Consider the following 19,724-nt stretch of genomic DNA (forward strand, 5'->3'; position numbering starts at 1 on the left):
CTAGCACAGTGTGGTCTGTATATCAGCACTGATGTGCTAACCAGACTTGTGCTAGAAACACCACAGCAGACAGTGACACCCCAGGCAGGGAAGCGGAACTTACAATCTATATTCCTTATCTCCATTGTCTTCACAAGTTCTGATTGGGAATATAACTTGTGGGTTGTAAGATAACAATGCTAACCACTATGTCAACCATGCTACTCAGCAAATGATTTTCATTATAGGAGAATTTAATTGTTGAATAAGTTTCAAGTTTAGCTGTAGTCACATCGATGGGAAAAGCCGTGTTAGTAAGGAGGCAAATAAATGTCCAGTTCCTTACATCAACCTTTTTGTACCTTTTTTTTTTTTTTTTTTATAATTTGATTTCCTTTTGAAAATGGAATTAAACCCCTTTAAACGTGGCTTTGATATTCTGTAAAGCATAGGATCACCATACTTCAATTTGCGAATTACACAGGTTCTGTGGCTAATTAAAACCAGCTGAAATGAAGTCTTGAAGTCAGCCAGCCACGGAAACTGTGTATTTTATGAGTATTCTGGTTTTAAAGAGAATAAGGTGAGCGCAGTGAAGCAACGGTTACAAAACTGTCGGGAAGATGTATCCTACCCACACCCACTGTATCGTGCGGGTATAAGGCGTTCTACTTTGAGATCTTTTAGGGCGAGATGTGCTAAGCCTTGAAAAGTGATAAAATAGAGAGTGTTAAACAAACAACCAATCAGCTCCTACTTGTCATTTTTCAAACTGTGGCATGGCGAGCTGATTGGCTGGTGGTTTATCACTCTCCATTTTATCACTTTTCTAGCTTAGTACATCTGGCCTGTAATGTCTTGGATTCTGACTATTGACTCTTTTGAGAATTTTTTTTTTTTTTTTCGTGTCTATGTCGACAGATTGAGGATAAGGTTGTTTTTTACAATTTGCCCAATGCCCTTCTGCCATATTTCTGTGAAAGTTTATCCCAAGACACCTACGTTGTTAAGCAAAGGTGCAGTCTGCCAGTAGGGTGGGTAACGTACTATTATGAGAGTTGCCATTGGCTGTTTCGGGCCCCTGGAAGTGGCGGTACAATCATTGTTGATCTGTTGATTCAGCATAATTGATGCAGCCTAATTTCTCACAGCTGATGGGGATTAGAGGAGCCTAGTTTAACAGTCTCATTTTCTGCTCCCAAAGCATACGCGTTTTAATGTGTTTCCGTTAATGAGGTAGACGAGAGGAGGGGGTGTGTATGAATGTATGCAGGCCCCTGGCTGCAAGTCTTAACTCGCTGCCCTCTTGCTAACTTGGCTGTGGTCAAAGTCTGGTTCCCCCCTGTATATAACAGGACTTCTCCCCTGGCAGCGCTACTTAATGTTTGTCATATCCAATAGACTGGGGACTGACAGGGCTCGGGCCTTTGGGGACCATTCTGACAGCACAAAACGGCATGCGCTGGAGCTGGCAGCTTGCAGCCATATGGGGAGCTTCTGTTTGTCTAGTGGGGAAGGTGGATTGCAGGCTCTCACCATATAATGGGACGCCCGCAGCTACAAGTGAAAGCTGTTATCTCTGGACTGGCACGGATCCAGTCTCCCTGGCACATGCCGGCTGACAGCTCAGAGCTGCACATGATGCTTTTCCCCAAGGCAAAGCCACCGTTGGTTTAAGTAGGCATTAAACAATTACCCAGCCTTTAGTTCTCCTCACCTTCCGCAGATTGGCTCTATAAATTGTCAGCCTGCTGACATTTTAATGTGAATTATGTCATGTGGTATCCCCTTTGATTTGAACATGCCTCAGTTTGTAAATACATGAGGCACTCAAAGGCTTGTGGTTAGAGTACACACAGGAGGCCTCAGGGTTTTTGGTGGGGAGAGAGCAGGAATTGGTCCTCTCTCTCTCTCTCTGTGTTCTGTGTCTGCGCCTGGCTGCGCGTAGACTCCCTCTCGTATGGGCGCACCGACCTCTGTCTTAAAGGGACAGTGCAGCTTTAGGGCTGTGCGTGTGAAGCTTTCAGCTGGGCTGCAGCATGAAGTGTCTAATCCCCACAAAGCTGCTTTTGCTCTTTTCGGTTTATGATAAATTAGATAAGGAACTTGGGTGTGATTTTATTCGTTCTCACTTGCACATCCTTCTGTCACCCACCAAAATGAGCAAGCGCAGATTTTCCTAGATCTCCAGGCCTGGTGTTGGGTATCTCTGGCTGCGCTGATGAATCCTCTGGGGCCAGTTAGCCCCTAACTTACTGCTGGTGTCTAACTTTTTTTTTCTTCTTTTTTGCATAACTGGATAAGAGCCAGTTTCTGCGTTGGCAGCGTAAACAATGTGGTTATTGCTAGTCATAAAAATAAGTGGGTCTTTGCATCCCTAGGCTATAGGTGATGAAGACTTGCCACCCAGCAGGCACATATGCACCAAACCGGGCAGAACTTTGTGAGCGGACACCCCCCTTTATGCCCTTGTTCCGACACCCAGGATCTTAGTGTAGATGTCGTCAGATTGTGTTTTAGATCATTTTGTGCTTCCTGGGTCCCCAACCCATCACTGCGGACTGCTACCGGGTCAGTAGGCGACAACGCGAGACCTTATACCGGCTACTCCGATAAGAATTTCATTACTATTATTCTGTTCACAATTGGGCCACACGGGCTGTATATTGGCCCAGTTACCCCCTATCGGCATCCATATATCAGTTATCTGCCAGTCTGCGTGTGGCACAAGGAAGTGCAGCCCTATGCAGTTACAGTGGCCCTGGGCACGCTGATTATTGAAGTTTGTGAGTTGCTGCGACATAGCTGTAGTTTCTACGGGTGCCGGACGGTGTCCCGACAGTCGGGATCCCAACAAGCATTCACCCGACATCGCGATCCCGACTGTCAAAACAGACAGCTGGGTTCCCGATGGCCACCCGCTATTTTCCCTCATGGGGGTCCACGACCCCCATAGAGGGTGAATAGAATAGGTGGCGAGCGTAGCGAGCCACCGTGCCCGCAGCGTGGCAAGTGCAGCGAGCCCGCAATGGGGCTTAGTTGCGCTCACCATGCTGCCTGGGTCTGGCCAGTCGGGATCCCGACGTTGGGATAATGATTGTCGAACCCCTATACCACGCCCAGTTTCTACACTGTTGGAATGACACCACAACGCTCACACCTAAATGAATGGACCCTGGTGTGTTGTGTTTTTTATATGCTTTGTTTTTGGGGTGTTTTTATGCCAAGTCCATCAAAACAAACCCTGTGCCAGGGACGTGGTGTGTGGGCTATTCCATTCGGTTCTGGTATAAATGGTAGACAGTGTCTAGGTCGACCACAAATTTTCGACAGTGAGTAAGACGACAGTCAAGGTCGACACAAAAAAGGTCAACATGAACATGGTTGATGTATGAAAATGTCGACACAATTTTTTCATGGTTTTATTTTTGTATGTCACGATGGCCACCGTATCAGTGTGTCGCTGCGCTCGCCATGATTCGGGCACGGTGGCTGGCTGCCCTCCGGACACTTGTATTCCTCCTCCGTGTCCACGTGATTGGTTAAGTGTGACCAAGTCCATTTAAAAATTAAAAAAAATCATGAAAAACTCGTGTCATATGTCCATGTCGACCTACTCACTGTCTACCATCAGTGGTGGACCTAGTCACTAAACCTTTGTGAAGGACATGGACCAGATTTACTAAGCTTGAAAAATGATAAAATGGAGAGAAATAAAGTACCAGTCATCAGCTCCTAACTGTCATGTCACAGGAGCCAATTGGTTGGTGGTTTATCACTCTCCATTTTTCAAGATCGTATTAGCTATCATGTGACAGCAGAGAGCCAATACGATCCGGATTTGAGAACCTAGTAAAAAACGAACCCGCACATCTGCCCATATAATACGTATCTTATGCTTTGTTTGCAGACAACATGGTAATTTGACCGTTGGGTATTAGGATTTATGATGTGCCAGGTCCATGATCATATAAAACTGTGTTTCCCAACCTCAAGGCATCCTAATGGGGCCCACACACGGAGCGATGTGGGGTCATTTTCTAAGCAATCTGGCTAAATTGTACTAGATCGCTTAGAACTTGAATCGATCCGTGTGTAGGGGCCATAGCGATGCAGGATAAACCCAGTCAGATCGCCAGTGTTCTCACCGGAGAACACTGGCCCTGTTAGGTTGTTAGGCTGTGTGCTTAGCGATCTATCGCTGACACATAGATGGTTATCGCTGTGTGCTGAGCGATGTTAGTGATCTCGTATCACTCAGATTGCTGGCACACGTCGCTATGTATGTAGACCCCACAACAGTCACGTTCTAAGCATACTTTAGTACTTTATTTTGATTTGACCATCTGTACTCAAGTGCGGAAATCCTTAAAACCTGGACTGCGCTGTGTCTTGAGGACCAGGGTCAGATAAACGTTTTTTTTTTCTTTCTTTGTTTGTTTTCTCGGCATCTGACGGGTTAATGTTTGATAGGTTAATGGGGCCTCTCCCTCTTTTGTGTTTTGAACCACTCGTGTTGCGGACCTGTCCTGGCTTGTTGTATGTCAGCAGGGAATAAGTCTGGCCAGTGTGTGGCCCTATAAGATGTGCTACCAGGACCTATAGGGATTATACTCTCCAGGCCATGCCTTTGTGCTCTCCTCCAGTATAACTTGGCCTCCCTGTTTGTTTATGTGTCCGTAAGCATCACCTATTTCTTACTTACCCCAGCTGGGATTTTGCCAGCTGGCTGTCAGGGAGGTTGCTAGGGAACATGCAGGCCTCTTCGCCGTATCCTAAGGACAAGGTCCTGGATCAGCATTTTGAGGCCTGGAAACAGCATGCATCAAAGCTAACACAATAGAGACAAGTAGAAGGCTGTGACCCCAGCCTCATCCTCTCGTACCCTCCTCCCCTCACACTACAGGGCTTTCTGTGCATCCAAGCTTCTTGGAAATTAATCTCCCGGAATCGGTGGCAGTGGTAGCAGATGTCTGTGTAAGGATGCACTTTCATTTCTCGCCTGCCCTCACTTAGTTTTTTTTTGTGTCCGATGATGTTTGGATTAAAAGGAGAGGGGGGGGGGGGGGGGGGGGTCTGTTTGCCACTCGCTAAGAAAACACAGGCTTTTGTATGCGATTTGAAAGCCACCCTCTTCATCCTGCTGAAATCTGTGTTTTTGCAGAGCAGTCGTCCCAGCTCAGAACTGATGCAGGCCGCGGAGAGCGTTCGCAGGTTTCTGCCGAGCAATCTCCAGACTGGATGCCAGAGTCGGCACCTGCGAAACTGTGTTTTCACAAGGAAGCTCTTAAGCCCAGCTCGCCTGCCTGCGTCCTCTCGTCATACCGTACATGCTTCAGGCAACATGTACTTTTATCCCAGGCGTGAATAAGGGCCATCCTGAGCATTCTTTCCAGTAGCACAGGAGCCGCCATTGAGAACAGAGACCACTACTCGGGTAGGGGGGGGGGGGGGGGGGGGGGGGTGAAACCTGGCGCAGCTTTGATAAATGTTATCCTCTCTTCCAAGCACAATTAACGCAAGAAGAAGGCCAATACATGGATGAAGCTAATTTGGGACCATATTGTTTCGTGTTAATCTATTTTGTTTTCCGTCCCGGGAGGGGGGGGGGGGGGGATTAATGCTTAGTGGAGCATGCATAAACTGCAAGCTCATTAAGAGATGGTCTGTTTATCAGCCTGTACTAAAAACCCAAAGCAGAAGCTCAGGCGGCTAGTGGTGCAAACTCCCTACGGGATCTGGCCCCTCCTCATTAAGTCAGTCCTGGCTATTGATTGGGAAGCTGTGTTTGAAGGAGTCTTACTTACTCCATGCATTATCTTGACAGATTGATCAGACCTGATTGAGAACCTCTTAAAGGAACGAGCAGTCGTAATGGGAAAGTTGGACTCTGTCATCCGTTAGGGTGATTCTGGGAGCGAGAAGAACAAGCTGACATCTTGGAGCAATTGTATTTACAATTAACATGGCTGAAAACGATTGGACGTATTGATTCCCCTTCCTGCAATTACATATCCATTGTTTACATTCCAGCACTTGAGTTATAAAAAGGAAATCCAATAATTATTGCATTATTTAAACTTAAAGTGCCACAGAGTTTGCCGGCTGCGTTGAGACGCTTGATTTACCGTCCGGCAAACTTGGAGCCGGACTCTCCATCTAAAAGTCAAAAGAAATCGGCTTTTAATGAGGCCAAAGGGAAAAAATTAAAAATGAAAGCTTGAATGTCTGTGTTTGACCATTTGTCCTTTTTTGGTTTGAATTTGAATAATTATCTGATTGACCGTTGTCCCGGTGCGTGCCGGAGGTTCCCTGGGCCTTGGCTGGGTGACCCAGGTCTCATATATGTGCTAAGTGCTCATCTCATTGAAGAATAAATGCTCTGAGCCAGACGAGTGGTCACATCTGCAAAGTGTCTCTGGCTGTTGGCTAGAAGTGCCGAGGACGAATAAGACATTCAATATTTTTAGTCTGGCAACTTTCATTAAGGTTTGCTCTAGCGATGATGTCACGGGAAACTTGGCAGTGACCATATAAGACCCCCAGTAATGGGTCCTACACACGTAGCGATTTTGGGGCATTTTCTAAGCGAACTCACTAGATAACTTAGAAAATGCCCTTACATCGCTCCGTGTGTAGGAGCAATAGCGATGCGCAGCCCGAGCATTGATATCGTCTGGATATTAATCATCATGGCCAGTGTTCTCACCGGAGAACACGGCCCTGACAGATTGCTCAGCACACAGCGCTGTTTGCTGAGCGATCTAGTATAGCTCATACCACTCAGCACATCTCCCAGTGTGTAGGCCCCTAAAGTGTGTGTACTGCATAGCTAAATAATGATGTACTCATTGACCCGCCAATTGATGCACAACGAGAAGGCTAATAATTCAAGTCCGAAGTACGTGTCTAGGTCCAGGATGAGGGCTAATTTAGTGAGGCAGACTCCTGGTGCAAAGCACGTCAGCCAAATTCTATCTGGGTGTGCCCTGGCATAGATTTCGGAACTCACAGTATATTAGATTGAGCCTAACACAGTAAGCAACTTGTTCTAATTACAGTAATAAGACAGGAGCTGCTAAGTGAGCTGCTAAGCGTCTACATTTTGTACAGGATAGAAAGAAGCTGATTGGTTCGATGCGACTACCCTTGTCACATTGTTATACACCATCCAATTATTCAACATAGGGTCCTCTTGGTTGCTGAGGAACTACACATACCAGCATTCATTTCCACTTTTGCTTATGCTGTCCCAGTGCATGCTGGTAGAATTCGGAAGTCTTAGGACTGCAGCGCAGGTTGTGGACATTCTAGCTGGCTAAAGAGCAATGCACCTTTCTGACTAGAAAAGTAAAACATTCCTTTATATTATTAGGTTGCAAGTTATCCACAATAGCGGGCCCTTATTTATAAATAGTGTGGGTCTGTTTTCTGAACCTCATTTGGGTTACGTTTCATCATAGCTGCCTCCTAAATTGTCAGACAGGCCCCTAACATTCATGTCTATGATAACGTTTGCATACGGTACCCGGTTAATATCGTGAGCTCATATAAGGTTTAAGAATTGGGCACATGTACTAATGGGGCCTACACACACACAGATTTTGCTGTGTGTGTGATTGTTCAGCAACAATGTGTGCTGAGCAATCTGTCAGGGCCAGTGTTTTGGATCTTAATCACCAGTCGATAGCGACACGCCTAAAGAAGGGGCGATGTAGGGGCATTTTCCAAGACCTCTAGTCAAATTAAGTCAGATCGCTTAGAAAATGCCCTGAAATCACCCTGTGTGTACGCCCGTTAAGCCTTGAAAGTGTTAATAGTGAGTGATAAACCACCAGCCAATCAGCTCATGTCATTTTTCAACCACAGCCTCTCAGCATAGCAATTAGGAGCGTCTTGCCTGGTACTTTATCACTCCCCATTTTATCTCTTTTCAAGCTTTGTACATCTGGCCCCCCAATCACTCTCAAAGGATTAGTACATATCCCCTTAAGGGTGTATCTGTGCTAATGCTTCTAAAGATGAAGAGGTGATGTTGCCTGTAGCAACCAGATTCTGTCTATTATTTTCTAGGATGCTATAGAGAAATGGTAGAATCTGGTTGCTACGGGCAAAATCACTTTTTATTTTTAGAAGCGCTAGTAAATTTACCGGTCAGTCCTGTGGTATGTCTTTTAAAATAATGTGCCGTACAAACCCCTTCCACATATAAGTAAATGGGGTGTATTCAATGCCGTGGGCGAGCGGCGACAGCACGCAGGGCTTCCTGCTCGCTGTCACCATTCACCCTGTCAGTATTCATCTCACCCCCCCTCATACGCCAATTCCCCCTCGCTCCGTTTTTTGAGCGAGGGGGAATTGGTGTATGTGGCTCTAGAAGCAGCGAGACTCACGGCTAAATACAGCGGGTTTCCTGCATTAGCCGCGGGTCTTGCTGTTTTGGGGAATTCTCGCTGTCCTGTGATGGCGAGGATTTCCACGGAACGTTGAATAGAGCAAGCGGCCGGCGCGGGGGTTAAACAGCGAGGATCGCTGGTTTTCTGCAATCCTCGCTGTTTAACCCCTTCGCCGACCGCATTTAATACTACCCAATGAATTAGATCCAACGTATATCAGTCACTTGGTCCTAGTGCCGGCCCAGCAGGTGTGCTTCATTCTAATGGCGGTACTCTGTTGTTTGGGCTGCCAGCCATTACATCATTTCATTAATAGTCTAATAAAACCCACAAGAACAATTGCAGGAACTCCCAAATGGGCTTTGCTATCTTTGACTCCTAAGTAATAGAGCGTTCTAGAGCGTTTGCCTGTTCTATAATGGTGGCCTTGCTGACCTGTGGTTACTTGTTAGAAGTCCTTTGTGGTGGAATTGCCGTTGAAAACGAGTTAATCCTGCTAGACGCCCTCTTTGTCAATAAGGAGTGCTAATATTTCAGCTATTTATAGGAGAACTCCTCTTTTGTGCTAATATTTTTTATGTGGTGTTTTCAGAAAGGGGGTTAAATATGTGACAAATGGACACCAAAGAGACCATATGCATTCCCAAAAAATGTTCCCTTGTTCTAATTTGCCACCATTCTATTAGTTCTATTCACTTTCTGTGACCAACGAGGACGTTGGCGCCTGTTCTATCCTTGTACAAAGTGTAGGAAAGTCGCGCGCAGCCGCGTCCAGTTATTTTGGAACAGTACTTTTTGTTTGTAGGCAATAAATGAGCCGCCAGGAACTGAATATGGTCATTAGGTCGACACAAATATGTTGACTTGGAAATGTGGACAGGTTTGGAAGGTCGACACAAGCATTTTGACAATGGCAAGGTTGACATGAGTTTTTCACTTTTTTTTTTTTTTTTTGGAGCCAACATGTCGACAGGCGGTACGGTACCATCCCCTAGGGTGTGGAAGGAGAATAGAATAGTGTGCCGAGTAAGGGGACGCAGTACACTTTGAGGTTGACTAGGTCAACACTTGGGACAAAATAAAGTGAAAAACTCATGTCGACTTTTAGGTGAAAGACCTTCCCATTGTCAACCTAAGGCTTGTGTTGGCCTTTTAAATCCTGTCAACCTTCGGTGTTCGGCCCAATGCATCTTCTAAGCAATAAAAGAACCACAAAATCAATTCATGGTAAAACTACACCTCAAGTCCAACATAACTGCACATTATAGATGCCCCTTGCCTCTGTCCAGATTAAGTTTTAGTTTACATTTTTGTTTTTGTTGAACTACATGTTCCAGCATGCACAGTAATTGCAAGAGCATGCTGGTACCTGTGCTTCAAGTGCGTGGCTGCCTGAGTATGCTTGGCATCATAGCGGGCAGCAGCAAATGGTTAAATCAAAACGGCTATTTAAGTGGTATGCCTGACCCCACACCTTTCCTGCTGGGGACAGCCAATTTGGATAGAAGTGAACCATTCGAATTCTGCTGTGAACTCATAAGACGTCTCTCAGTAATCCTAATGACGTCCCCCTGTATTTATCATGTACTAGTTAAAGCCCCTCAATGTGACGACTTCTGCAATGTACTTTCACTTTCAGCTGTGACCGTTTTTTACTTTCACTTTCAGCTGTGACCGGTTTTAACCGCCAAACTTTCCACCCAACCCCCCCCCAGTCCCCATCTGCTCCATCTACCTCCAATCTGTCTTCACAGCTCCCTCTCTCCATATCCAGCAAGATTGAAGCAGCCCATTGTCCCTGCAACAATTGCGTTCACTTTCTGTTATGGCTTATTTTAGCGCAAAAAGGTGCAATTTGGTCCGTTGATTGGCCTTTAGTGTTCACTGGTGATACTTCACCTCATAGAGGTGAGGAGTAGTTACATTTTAAAATATATACATATAAAAAACCTGTCTTGTAGTCCGGTATCCTATATCTAAATTATTACTTGGTAGTATATAAAGCTTCTGCCAATCCCATTGGTGCAGAATACTAGAACAGGGGCGCTGATACATTAGTTGAGCCAATAACAAGCATCACGTTTTCAGCCTTTCAAAGGCGATGAGTCCTTGCAGCTTTTTCATTGGATGACTGCTGTCCTTTCCTGATCGTAAACCACACTGCCTCCTCCGCCAGCTCTGAAACCATGGAGGAGACGAATATTTGTAAATATTACAATTTTGCTTTATCACGTGCTTATATAGCCCTTACATACGCAGTGCCTGAGGCAGGCCTTTGTATACATCATTTTCACGCCGCACTGCTATTGTGCACGTGTGGAAACCATACGGACTCCCATGATGCTCCAGGTTACTGCGCTGCTCTTGGTGTTACAGACATCACTTTCTAACCACAAATTACCACGTCTCGCTGCACAACCGACCTTGGCTCAGCCGTAAAATATATATTATTACAATGTCACATTTTGAAAATTTGTTATAGCCTTGGCAAAACATGTAAACAATGAGTGCGGTATGGACTATTTTTGTATCGAAAGGATATAAAACATAGGGTCGTATATGGTTGACATTTGGCTAAAGATGATCATTAACTTATTAACCTTTTATATAGCGCCAATATATTGTGCTTTACAGCGAACGAGCGATCCTTTGCTTCAATTGCGAACGTTTGTTCATATGAGACCAGTTTTTTTATTTTTTCATTTAAAATATAATGAATACGGTTATTCTAGCGGCTAAATATATCGCGGTTGTTACTTGTATAGCAGTTTGGAAACTCTGTCATGACAATAGTAGGGGTACCCGCGCGGGTAACTATGGTTTCATAAATAAGCCCCTAAATGCGAAATAGGATGCTAATAATTCCTTGTTTTGGGAGTCTAGACATCTGCCGGCCTCATGCGGCTCGTGCTTTGGGTTTTGAGATATTTAGAAAATATGAACCATACTTTCAGCGTGTAGCGATGCAAAGCATGTGGTTTTTTGTTTTGTGTTGTGCGTGAGTGATGCATTGCAGGTAGTCTAGATGAAAACCAACCGCGATCCCTGTGTTTATCAAAGGCATTGTAGCTGTGGTCACAAAGATGCGCTATGCTGAGAAAATATTTGCTTATAAACTGAGTATGTTCAATGTCTTGCATAGTTAGTCTTCCTGCATAAACCAAGTGACCCTTCATGTGTGCAGGATGTAGACTAGTAATGTCTTGGAACAACTAAAATACTGGTTAATGTGGCCACTAGGGGCAGTGTCTTTGTGGAATCGGTGTCCTGGAGTCTTGTTGGTTCTCTTGAAGAAATGCAGGTATTTGGATAAATAAAGTGATTCCTAGATTATTTTTATTATTATTATTATTATTATTGTATTCTGGCTCTTGTAGTTCCATGACTGCTGCAAACCCCATGCATTACTTAAGGGTATGGATCATATGGTCCGCCAGTCCTTCGGGCGAAACATGAAAGGTTTGAGTTTTCCACATTTTTTGGGTGCAGAATGTCCACATGGACATCAGTGTACCGCGTCCCCAGAGTACCTTGCCCATGCTTCCGGCACGGTGCCTCGCTGCACCGAACACACTATACTATTCTCCATCCACATGTCGACATTTTGACGGCTGACTTTCCCATCGTCAACATGTGTCGACATATTTCATGTGTTCCCTTGCTGAAATACAGTTTGTCAGTTAATAATTATATATTTTGTTTCTTGGCCACAACGACTTTCTCTCCTTGACACCAGGATCCGTGACCTCTGCCCTATCTGCCTAGTTGTTAGTCATGTAACGGCACTGGGTCTTTCCTGTGATTTTTTTTTTTTTTTGGGGGGGGGGGGGGGGGGTCGCACAAGCACTTTATAAAGAACGTTGACTTGACTTGAGAGCAGGGTGAGTGATGTAAGCGGGCCATACCCCCTCCCCAGTCCACCAGGAAATTCCAGGCCTGTCTGCAGGTGGTGGACCGCTGAGGATGTAACCAGCCGTGGACTTTTATGGACTATTTGGAACAGAGCTGGGGAGGACAGCTGCTTTCACATAACTTTTTCATTAAAGAGATGGATTCTCCAGCTGAAGAGTATGTGATTTATGACCTGAGTTGGTGGAGATCTGAAAGAAGGAAGAAAGAGGCCTCTAAGGTTTGGGGAGGGGGGTAGTGGTGAGGTTTTTTTTTTTAACATATATATATTCTGCCGATGAATGTAAGACATTCCATGCATACAAATATATCTCCTAAACAAATAGCTGCATCGGTTTCCGTACATCCCCGAGCTTCTTGCGTTTCTCTGGCCCCCTAACAGACCCTGCAGAGAGCCATAGCACTGACTTCAGTGCAGAAACATTGGGAATGCGTACAGTCTGTGCCTGATTGGGGTATGGCGGAGTCCTGAGTGGTATTGATGTCTGACGTGGGTGCGCCAGGCCAGAGGCCACTAGGAAATCTGATTACAATACTGTATAAGCACTTAATTTCGCAAGCAGTAATTTTTGCGGTAATGAAGAAATCGGCGATTTCGCAAGCTAAAAATTTTGCGAATAACTACTGTACCTGCTGTAAATAGAACCCCCCGTATTAAATGAGAAGGGGGGGAAATATTTGGCGCGGCTTAAATTTTCGGAAGGCTCGCAAAAATTAAAGCCGCGCGAGAATAAGTGCTTTTACAGTATTCTGTGTTGTACACACATTTTTTTTCCCCCCTTAAATACCTCTTAAGGTGCCCACACACGCACCGATCCCGGCGGTGCGATGCTATGCGATGGGGTGCGCGCTCCCCCGGCACCTCATCGCACAGTACAAAAAGTATGTGCTGCACATACTTTTTGTACTAGCTTTCTATCGCATCGCATGCACAAGGCATACGATGCGATGTGTGCTAGTTAAGCACAGAACGCACGCCGGGATCGATGCGTCTGTGGGCACCTTTAGACCTTGGTGCCTAGTTTAAAACAAGTAGCGTGTTCTCTTTTAAGAACGCTAGATCCACTTTCGGATCTACAGTCCAGAATATAATGCAAGAGACCAGCGGACACACATTGTCACGTGCCTTGGCGTTCGTGGCACCATCACCTGCAGTGCTCAGAAACATTAATGGTCTGCTTAATCTCGTCATCTTTAATGCCCTGTGCATTGAAAGGCTTGGAGAACCGAGGTCACATTGCAAGGTTTTGCCTCCACCTTATAATTGGTTCTTTTTGATTTTGTTTGATTTTTTTATTTATTTTGTGGACTCCCCTGACACCTCTGAGCATCGTTGTGTATGGCTGCGATCCGGTCAGGAATCTGTGACACTCCAGATGGTGTCTGGCCTACTGTCGGGTTGCTGAACTGGTATCTGAATAGATGCAGATGTGATTATCGCTTTAATCTATATATCAACGGCTAACTACTCCTCACCTTTTATAAGGAGAGGTGCCGCCAATGACCACTAGAGGTCACTCTATGGACCAAATTACTCCTTTGGGTGCTAAAAGATGTCAACACAGAAAGTGAAAGCTATTTTTGCAGGGACACTGGTCTGATTTTAAACTAGCTGGATAGAGGGGGAGCTGTGAAGACAGCTTGGAGGTAGGAGCAGGCAGGGACAACTGGGTGCCGGGTGGAGAGTATGTGGGCTAAAACTGTTACAGCTCAAAGCGAAAGGACATTGCAGAAAACAGGCTTTTAACTAGTACTTTATAAGTCAGGTGTGCCATGCTGGGTCTGTTAGTTCCACAGCAGCAGACAAGCCTTGATTTCTGCAGTAACAATAGATATAGCAGCAGATTTGGCTTCTGTGCTGGTACAGTGTAAGGATAGAAGTCCTGGGAGCCGGCCTTGGATTCCCCAGTTACTGTGAGGGTCATCCCATGTCTGTGTATGGCTGTTGGGATCGTGTTTAGTGCTGGAAGTGTACACAGAATGGTGTGCGATTGCGGCCTCTCCTCCCTAGGGTGTTCTCTGCCTTCCATCAGAATGTACTTCTGTCTGTTCTGTTTTAAAGTGGTGCTTCAGCTAAATCTGATCAATATTTTGCTTTCCATGCGTGAAGAACCAGATGTTAGAAGTTTCCTATTGTTGGGAAAAACGGCCCCACAAGCTTTCTAGCAATCAATACGTCGACACATGCGCTGATGACCTCCTTTACATCTGGCAGGAACACATCCTTCCATATATTTGGAAACGGCTACGTTAGTGATGCATCTATAACCAGTGTATATCACAGCCTGGCTGGCTTGTTCATGGCTGGCTTGCAAGGGTCTCCTAAAAACTCCTACTGCTGACAGGTCCTTATACCTCCTTATGGGAGAACCAGTTTTATATGGACTACTTACACCCGCCACTGTGACATCACACTATGCTCCAGCTCTATCCTCGTGTGTGCTCCTGGCCCTAAGGGGCCACCCTAGGTGGTTAGCAGAAAAGACCTCCTGATAATAAAGGGGTTCCGGATGATAAACACTGCTTTAGATTGACCGCTTCGTTGGGCCGATGGTCAGCGCACAAGTTTGGGGTTGCTATTTTTTTTTTTTTCCATTCACATGGATTATGATTGAGAATCGGAACCAGTGCAGCAGTAGCAGAGCGAGGCTCCTTTCCTGAAGCGGGGCGAGCAAATCGGTTACATTTACAAAATGGCGCACACACACACACACAAAATTGTTATTTTTGTTGTTTTTTTATCGACCAATGATCCGCTGATAAAGTGGGAATAGTATGTTCTGTTGGTGGCTATTGTATCTATATTTCACCTTCCACATGTAACACAATACGTATCAAGGCTTCTAGTAGCATGGGTGAAAAACATTCGATGGTCGTTGGCAATCAAAGGATTTTTTTTACCGTTCACAGATAAGTTATACCCCTTTTACACCAAAAATCCCAGATCCGACCCAGCATTTGAAAGAAGGATCCAAGCCGGGTCGGATCCGGGATTTACACAGTTTACACTGCGGTGCCCACCCGCAGTGTAGACGGAGGCGGTGCTTGGAGATGACATCATCTCCAAGTGCCGGGACCGCGGTGATCCCCGCCGGAAACACTGATCGCTGTGCTGGGGGCAGCCCAGCACCCAATGTAAGCTGCTGGGCTGCCCCCCACCCCCCCCCCCCCAGCCGTCGTCTGGGAGATGAATGGATGCCACGCACAGGCATCCATTCACCTCCTCCGCTGACATGAGTATAGCAGACAGCAGCGCAGGCTGTCTGAACCCCCCCCCCCCCGTCCAACCTGCAGACGCTGCGGTCCGCAGATTTCACGTCCCCCATTGATGTAAATGGGAGCCGGGTCGGATGACCCGGCGTACCCATTTACACCACCCTCTACCCAGGTTCTAGCCGTGTTCTACCCAGGTCAGGACCTGGGTAGAGGTCCCGTGTAAAGCGACACTGCGTGTCCCATTTACACAGTCACTGACCCACCGAAGACCCGGGGTTTTGTGTCTGTGTAAAAGGGGCAAAAGTCTAGACTGACTTTTATCTTGACCAGAGGTGGCCAAATTTGGGGCGGGTGCTGACATCAACACACCTTCCCTCCCCTGCCAGTGTGATACTCGCCGAAGGCGTTCGCACAGGGGGATTGCACATGCGCATAATCGCGCATGCACAAACCCCGACCATCAGGGTCGAATTCGGCCCTGAGCCATCAGTAATTACCCTCAGTGATGGGAAACCTTGGTACTCTAGTTGTTGAACTACACATCCCATCAAGCCCTGCTACAGTTTTGATATTTAGTTCATGCAAAAACTGTTGCAGTGCATGCTGGGATGTGTAGTTCCAAACAGCTGTAGAGCCCAAGGTTCCCCATCACTGATCTAGATTGGTTATGTGTGTACTTAATATTGGTGTACGTGTGTTTTTATATGTATCTACGAAGGTTTACGGCTGTTTGACACATATGTATCAATGACATGTAAACCTCCCCCCCCCCCCCAGGCACCCTGCCAGGCCTGCTATCATGGATAGCCGTTGCAATCGCTGTGTGATATTAGTAATGACAATGCGCTGCAGTGTTTCTGCTGAATCCCAGCCCAGTCCTCCTCATAGTCTGAATAATGAGATGAATATCTGCCTATTTGGTGCAATTTGCTGTTCTGGTAAAAACTGATGCTGCAAAGTTTCCATTAACAAATAACTTTGTCACTACAGGCGCCCAGCGGCCTTAATTTATGTCTCTTCCAGAAAAAAAGTGTTATTTCAGTCTTCCTGTGGGTGTTTTTTGCTTGTATTTTTGTTAATTTGTGTGGGGTGAGGAATGATGCATTAGTTCTGTGTCTGTATTGTGTAGGATGTGAGCACTAATCCCCCTTTCTGCATCTCTGTCCTTTTGCAGCACTTACAGCAGCACGAGAGCGGCGTGGAAGGCGAGTCCTCGTACTATCACTGCGTCTTGTGCTCCTACTCCACCAAGGCCAAGCTCAACCTGATCCAGCATGTCCGTTCCATGAAACACCAGCGCAGTGAGAGCCTGCGCAAGCTGCAGCGGCTCCAGAAGGGGCTCCCGGAGGAAGACGAAGACTTGGGCCAGATATTCACCATCCGAACCTCTTCGCCCACTGCAGAGTCCGGTGAGTGGTACACTGCCCTCCGTTGCTGCACACAGTTATACACCCTTACTGCAATGATCATGTTTCTGCAGATGCCCCCAACTTCCATACCCTCTCCCTGCAGCTGCCCGCCGGTGCACTGATTGGAACCTTTAGTCTCAGGGGTGCTTGCACTAGAGCAGGCACTGGGAGCCATCTGCCCCCGAGCTGTTGTCCTACAAACCCCAGCATGCCCTGCAACAGTTTTGGCATCGCCAAATAGCAAAACTGTAGCAGGGCATGCTGGGATGTGTAGTTCAACAACAGGTTCCTCATCCCTGCTTCTAGAGCATATATCTGCCCAGCCCTATGCCGCACACTGGCTGTCACTATTGCGCCTGCAATCCCTACGCTCGCTGCATTGGTGAGGTGCTGGTCTCCCCTGCAGGGGAGGCTGGCTCGGCCTCTTGCATTCCTCTGGTGAGATGGGATCCTTTTAGTGGACATATTGTTTCAGCAGATTCTGTTAATCTCTGCCGAGTCCTTGGCATCTCTCCCCTTGCACATTGCCTGCATTGTTACAGGTCTCTGATGAGAATGTGTGGGGCTGGGGAGGGCGGAGGGGGGGCTAGGAGGGGATATTAAGCACAAAGCCTGCTCCTTGAAGGGAGCTTTTGTTTGGACAGGAAGAGGGTGAGTGTTACTGTCAGTTTCTGATTCCACCAGTTTGTCTCCCAGTGCCCGAGCTCCTCCCCAATCTCCCGTCCAGGCTCCATGGAACTGGGGCTTTGTGTGTGTGCGAGTGTGCAGGCCCGAGAGTCTGTATCTCATTAACCCCCATCATTTGGGCTATACCCCCTCTCTTTCTCTGGGCCCCTGTGTAAAGCATCTCATGTCACTCATGTGTGCATACAGCTCCTTCACACTCAATATGTTCCCTATTGTCCTGATAGAATGTAACAAGAGAACACAGATACATGTCTTTTCTACGCAGGGGGGCAGCTTTCACACCTAAACCAATAGCCCACGCCGGAGCGATAACACAGATCTCCCCTGTTGGAGATAGAGGACGCGGCGGCTATGTCAGAGACACGATCACATACATTTAATTAGTGCTGCACTGTCGTTCTGCGGCCAGCACTGGTGTCCAGGGGGGAGCACAGTGTGGACTCCGACCTCTCTGTGATGCTGGGCAGGTTACTGCGAGGATTACACAACCCCCAGAATGATTTGCACTGTTGGGGGATTGTTCTTTGTTTGTCTGACTGGCACCCTATTAATCTCCCGCTACCAGGAGTGTTCAGTATTCATGCTCCCAGGCAGGGAGATGCAGACAGGAGGGAAGAGGGCCCTGGAATGTCAGCAATGCTATGCGGCCTGTTTCTTGTTTGCTTTCTCCTGCTCCGAGCACAGCGATTTGGGAGAGGATATGAAACTCTTCATCCTGCTCATTTTCTTTTTATTAAAGTGTTTTCTGAATAATTCTTTTCTGTAAACTGCCCCGGGCTGTGAGCCAGAGGTAACTGGGCTGGGTTAGCAGGAGGCAGAAAGAGCCCGAAAAAGTCTCAATCTTGTTTTCTAGTCAGGTGTGATGCTGTTTTTTTTTTTTTTGCTGTGTCGCTTATTTATTTATTTTTTTGCTGTGTCACTTTCTTGATTTTTCTTGTGAGGAGAAAGAAGTGGATGGTGAGGCGGCCATATTGTTGTAGACCAACTTCTGAATAGGTTTGGCTGGTTCAGTTTTGGAACCAGTGGAAGTTGCACTGATAAATACTGTAGTATAGATAACACTACAAGTACCGGTTCTAACACCTTCTTTTTTTTTTTTTTAATGCAGCAACTTTTCTACTCCGTTACCTGCGCCCCATTTTTCATCGACTGATGTATTGATCGGTAACTTGCGAATTAAAACTGTGCGTTTTAAACAATGGAGCGTTCCACTTTGCACAGGGTTATGACAAAACGGTTGGGTCACTAGAATCTCGTTAATCGGGATTGTTTAATGGAATTAGGACCTCCTAAAGGGGGCTATCATATTAGCAGCGGTGATTTACCAATGCAGATAGGTTTGCTGGGGGCTATCCTATGAGCCCCAATACCCGCTGTTATCTTGATTAAGCTTCACCCATCTGAGTCATAATCCCTGATGAACAGAAGCCGGGACCCGCAATAATACATGGGATCGGGAATTTATCCCCAATCTCGTGTTTTTGACTGATAAAATTGGCAACTAATTGGATATCGCGATAGTGACCATAAGGGATTAATCTAAATAGTCGGACATTTTTATCACCCAAACCTGCATCAGGGCTGATAGGATAGTGCCCCCCTTAATGATCAACTTTGCTTTCGATATCCGGGAATGATTAGAAAGATGGTAGCTGGTCATGGTTATAACGATGACCATTCCTAGAGTTTATCTGGTATCTACTGACATGCCACAGATTGTTCTCCCCATTTCCTAGTGCATTGGCTGGCCGAGTATTGGTTCAGCCCACAAAATGGCTGCTTGGTGTGCAGGTGACGTTAACACTTTAATTATAGTCTCCGTGCACTACAAGCTTCTCGAGTCTGGAAGAATGCAGTCTCTTCATGTACAAGTGGGACAGTTCATTCACCCTCCTTCTCCCCCCTCATATTCCCTCCCCCCCACCCCCAGTCACTCATTTCGTCTCCCTGCGCAAATTGAAAACGACTAACCTTGTCATATTTAGTGCATTGCTCACAGCCGCTGCTTTCCAGGGCTAATCAGGCACAAACATATTCGCAAAGTTGCAGAGCTTTGAGCTGTCTTCTAAGCATTAAAGTGTCCTGTCTGCCTGGGAGGTCACTCCTATCTTGGCTGTGCCGCTCATGT

At 46.4% G+C, this 19,724-nt stretch overlaps 1 protein-coding gene across 5 annotated transcripts in view; it reads left to right on the forward strand.

Moving 5' to 3' along the window:
• The window catches only part of ZFHX3 (zinc finger homeobox 3), a 692,957-nt gene that overhangs the window by 653,119 nt on the left and 20,114 nt on the right, over positions 1-19,724 (forward strand). For all 5 annotated transcript variants that reach the window (XM_083165485.1, XM_083165486.1, XM_083165484.1 and 2 more), the window contains one exon: positions 16,675-16,909. In XM_083165485.1, coding sequence (XP_083021611.1) covers positions 16,675-16,909 — 235 coding nt within the window. The remainder of the gene's footprint in view (positions 1-16,674; positions 16,910-19,724) is intronic.

This window comes from Crinia signifera, chromosome 11, assembly GCF_055691185.1.
Source record: "Crinia signifera chromosome 11, ASM5569118v1, whole genome shotgun sequence".
NCBI classification, from domain to species: domain Eukaryota; kingdom Metazoa; phylum Chordata; class Amphibia; order Anura; family Myobatrachidae; genus Crinia; species Crinia signifera.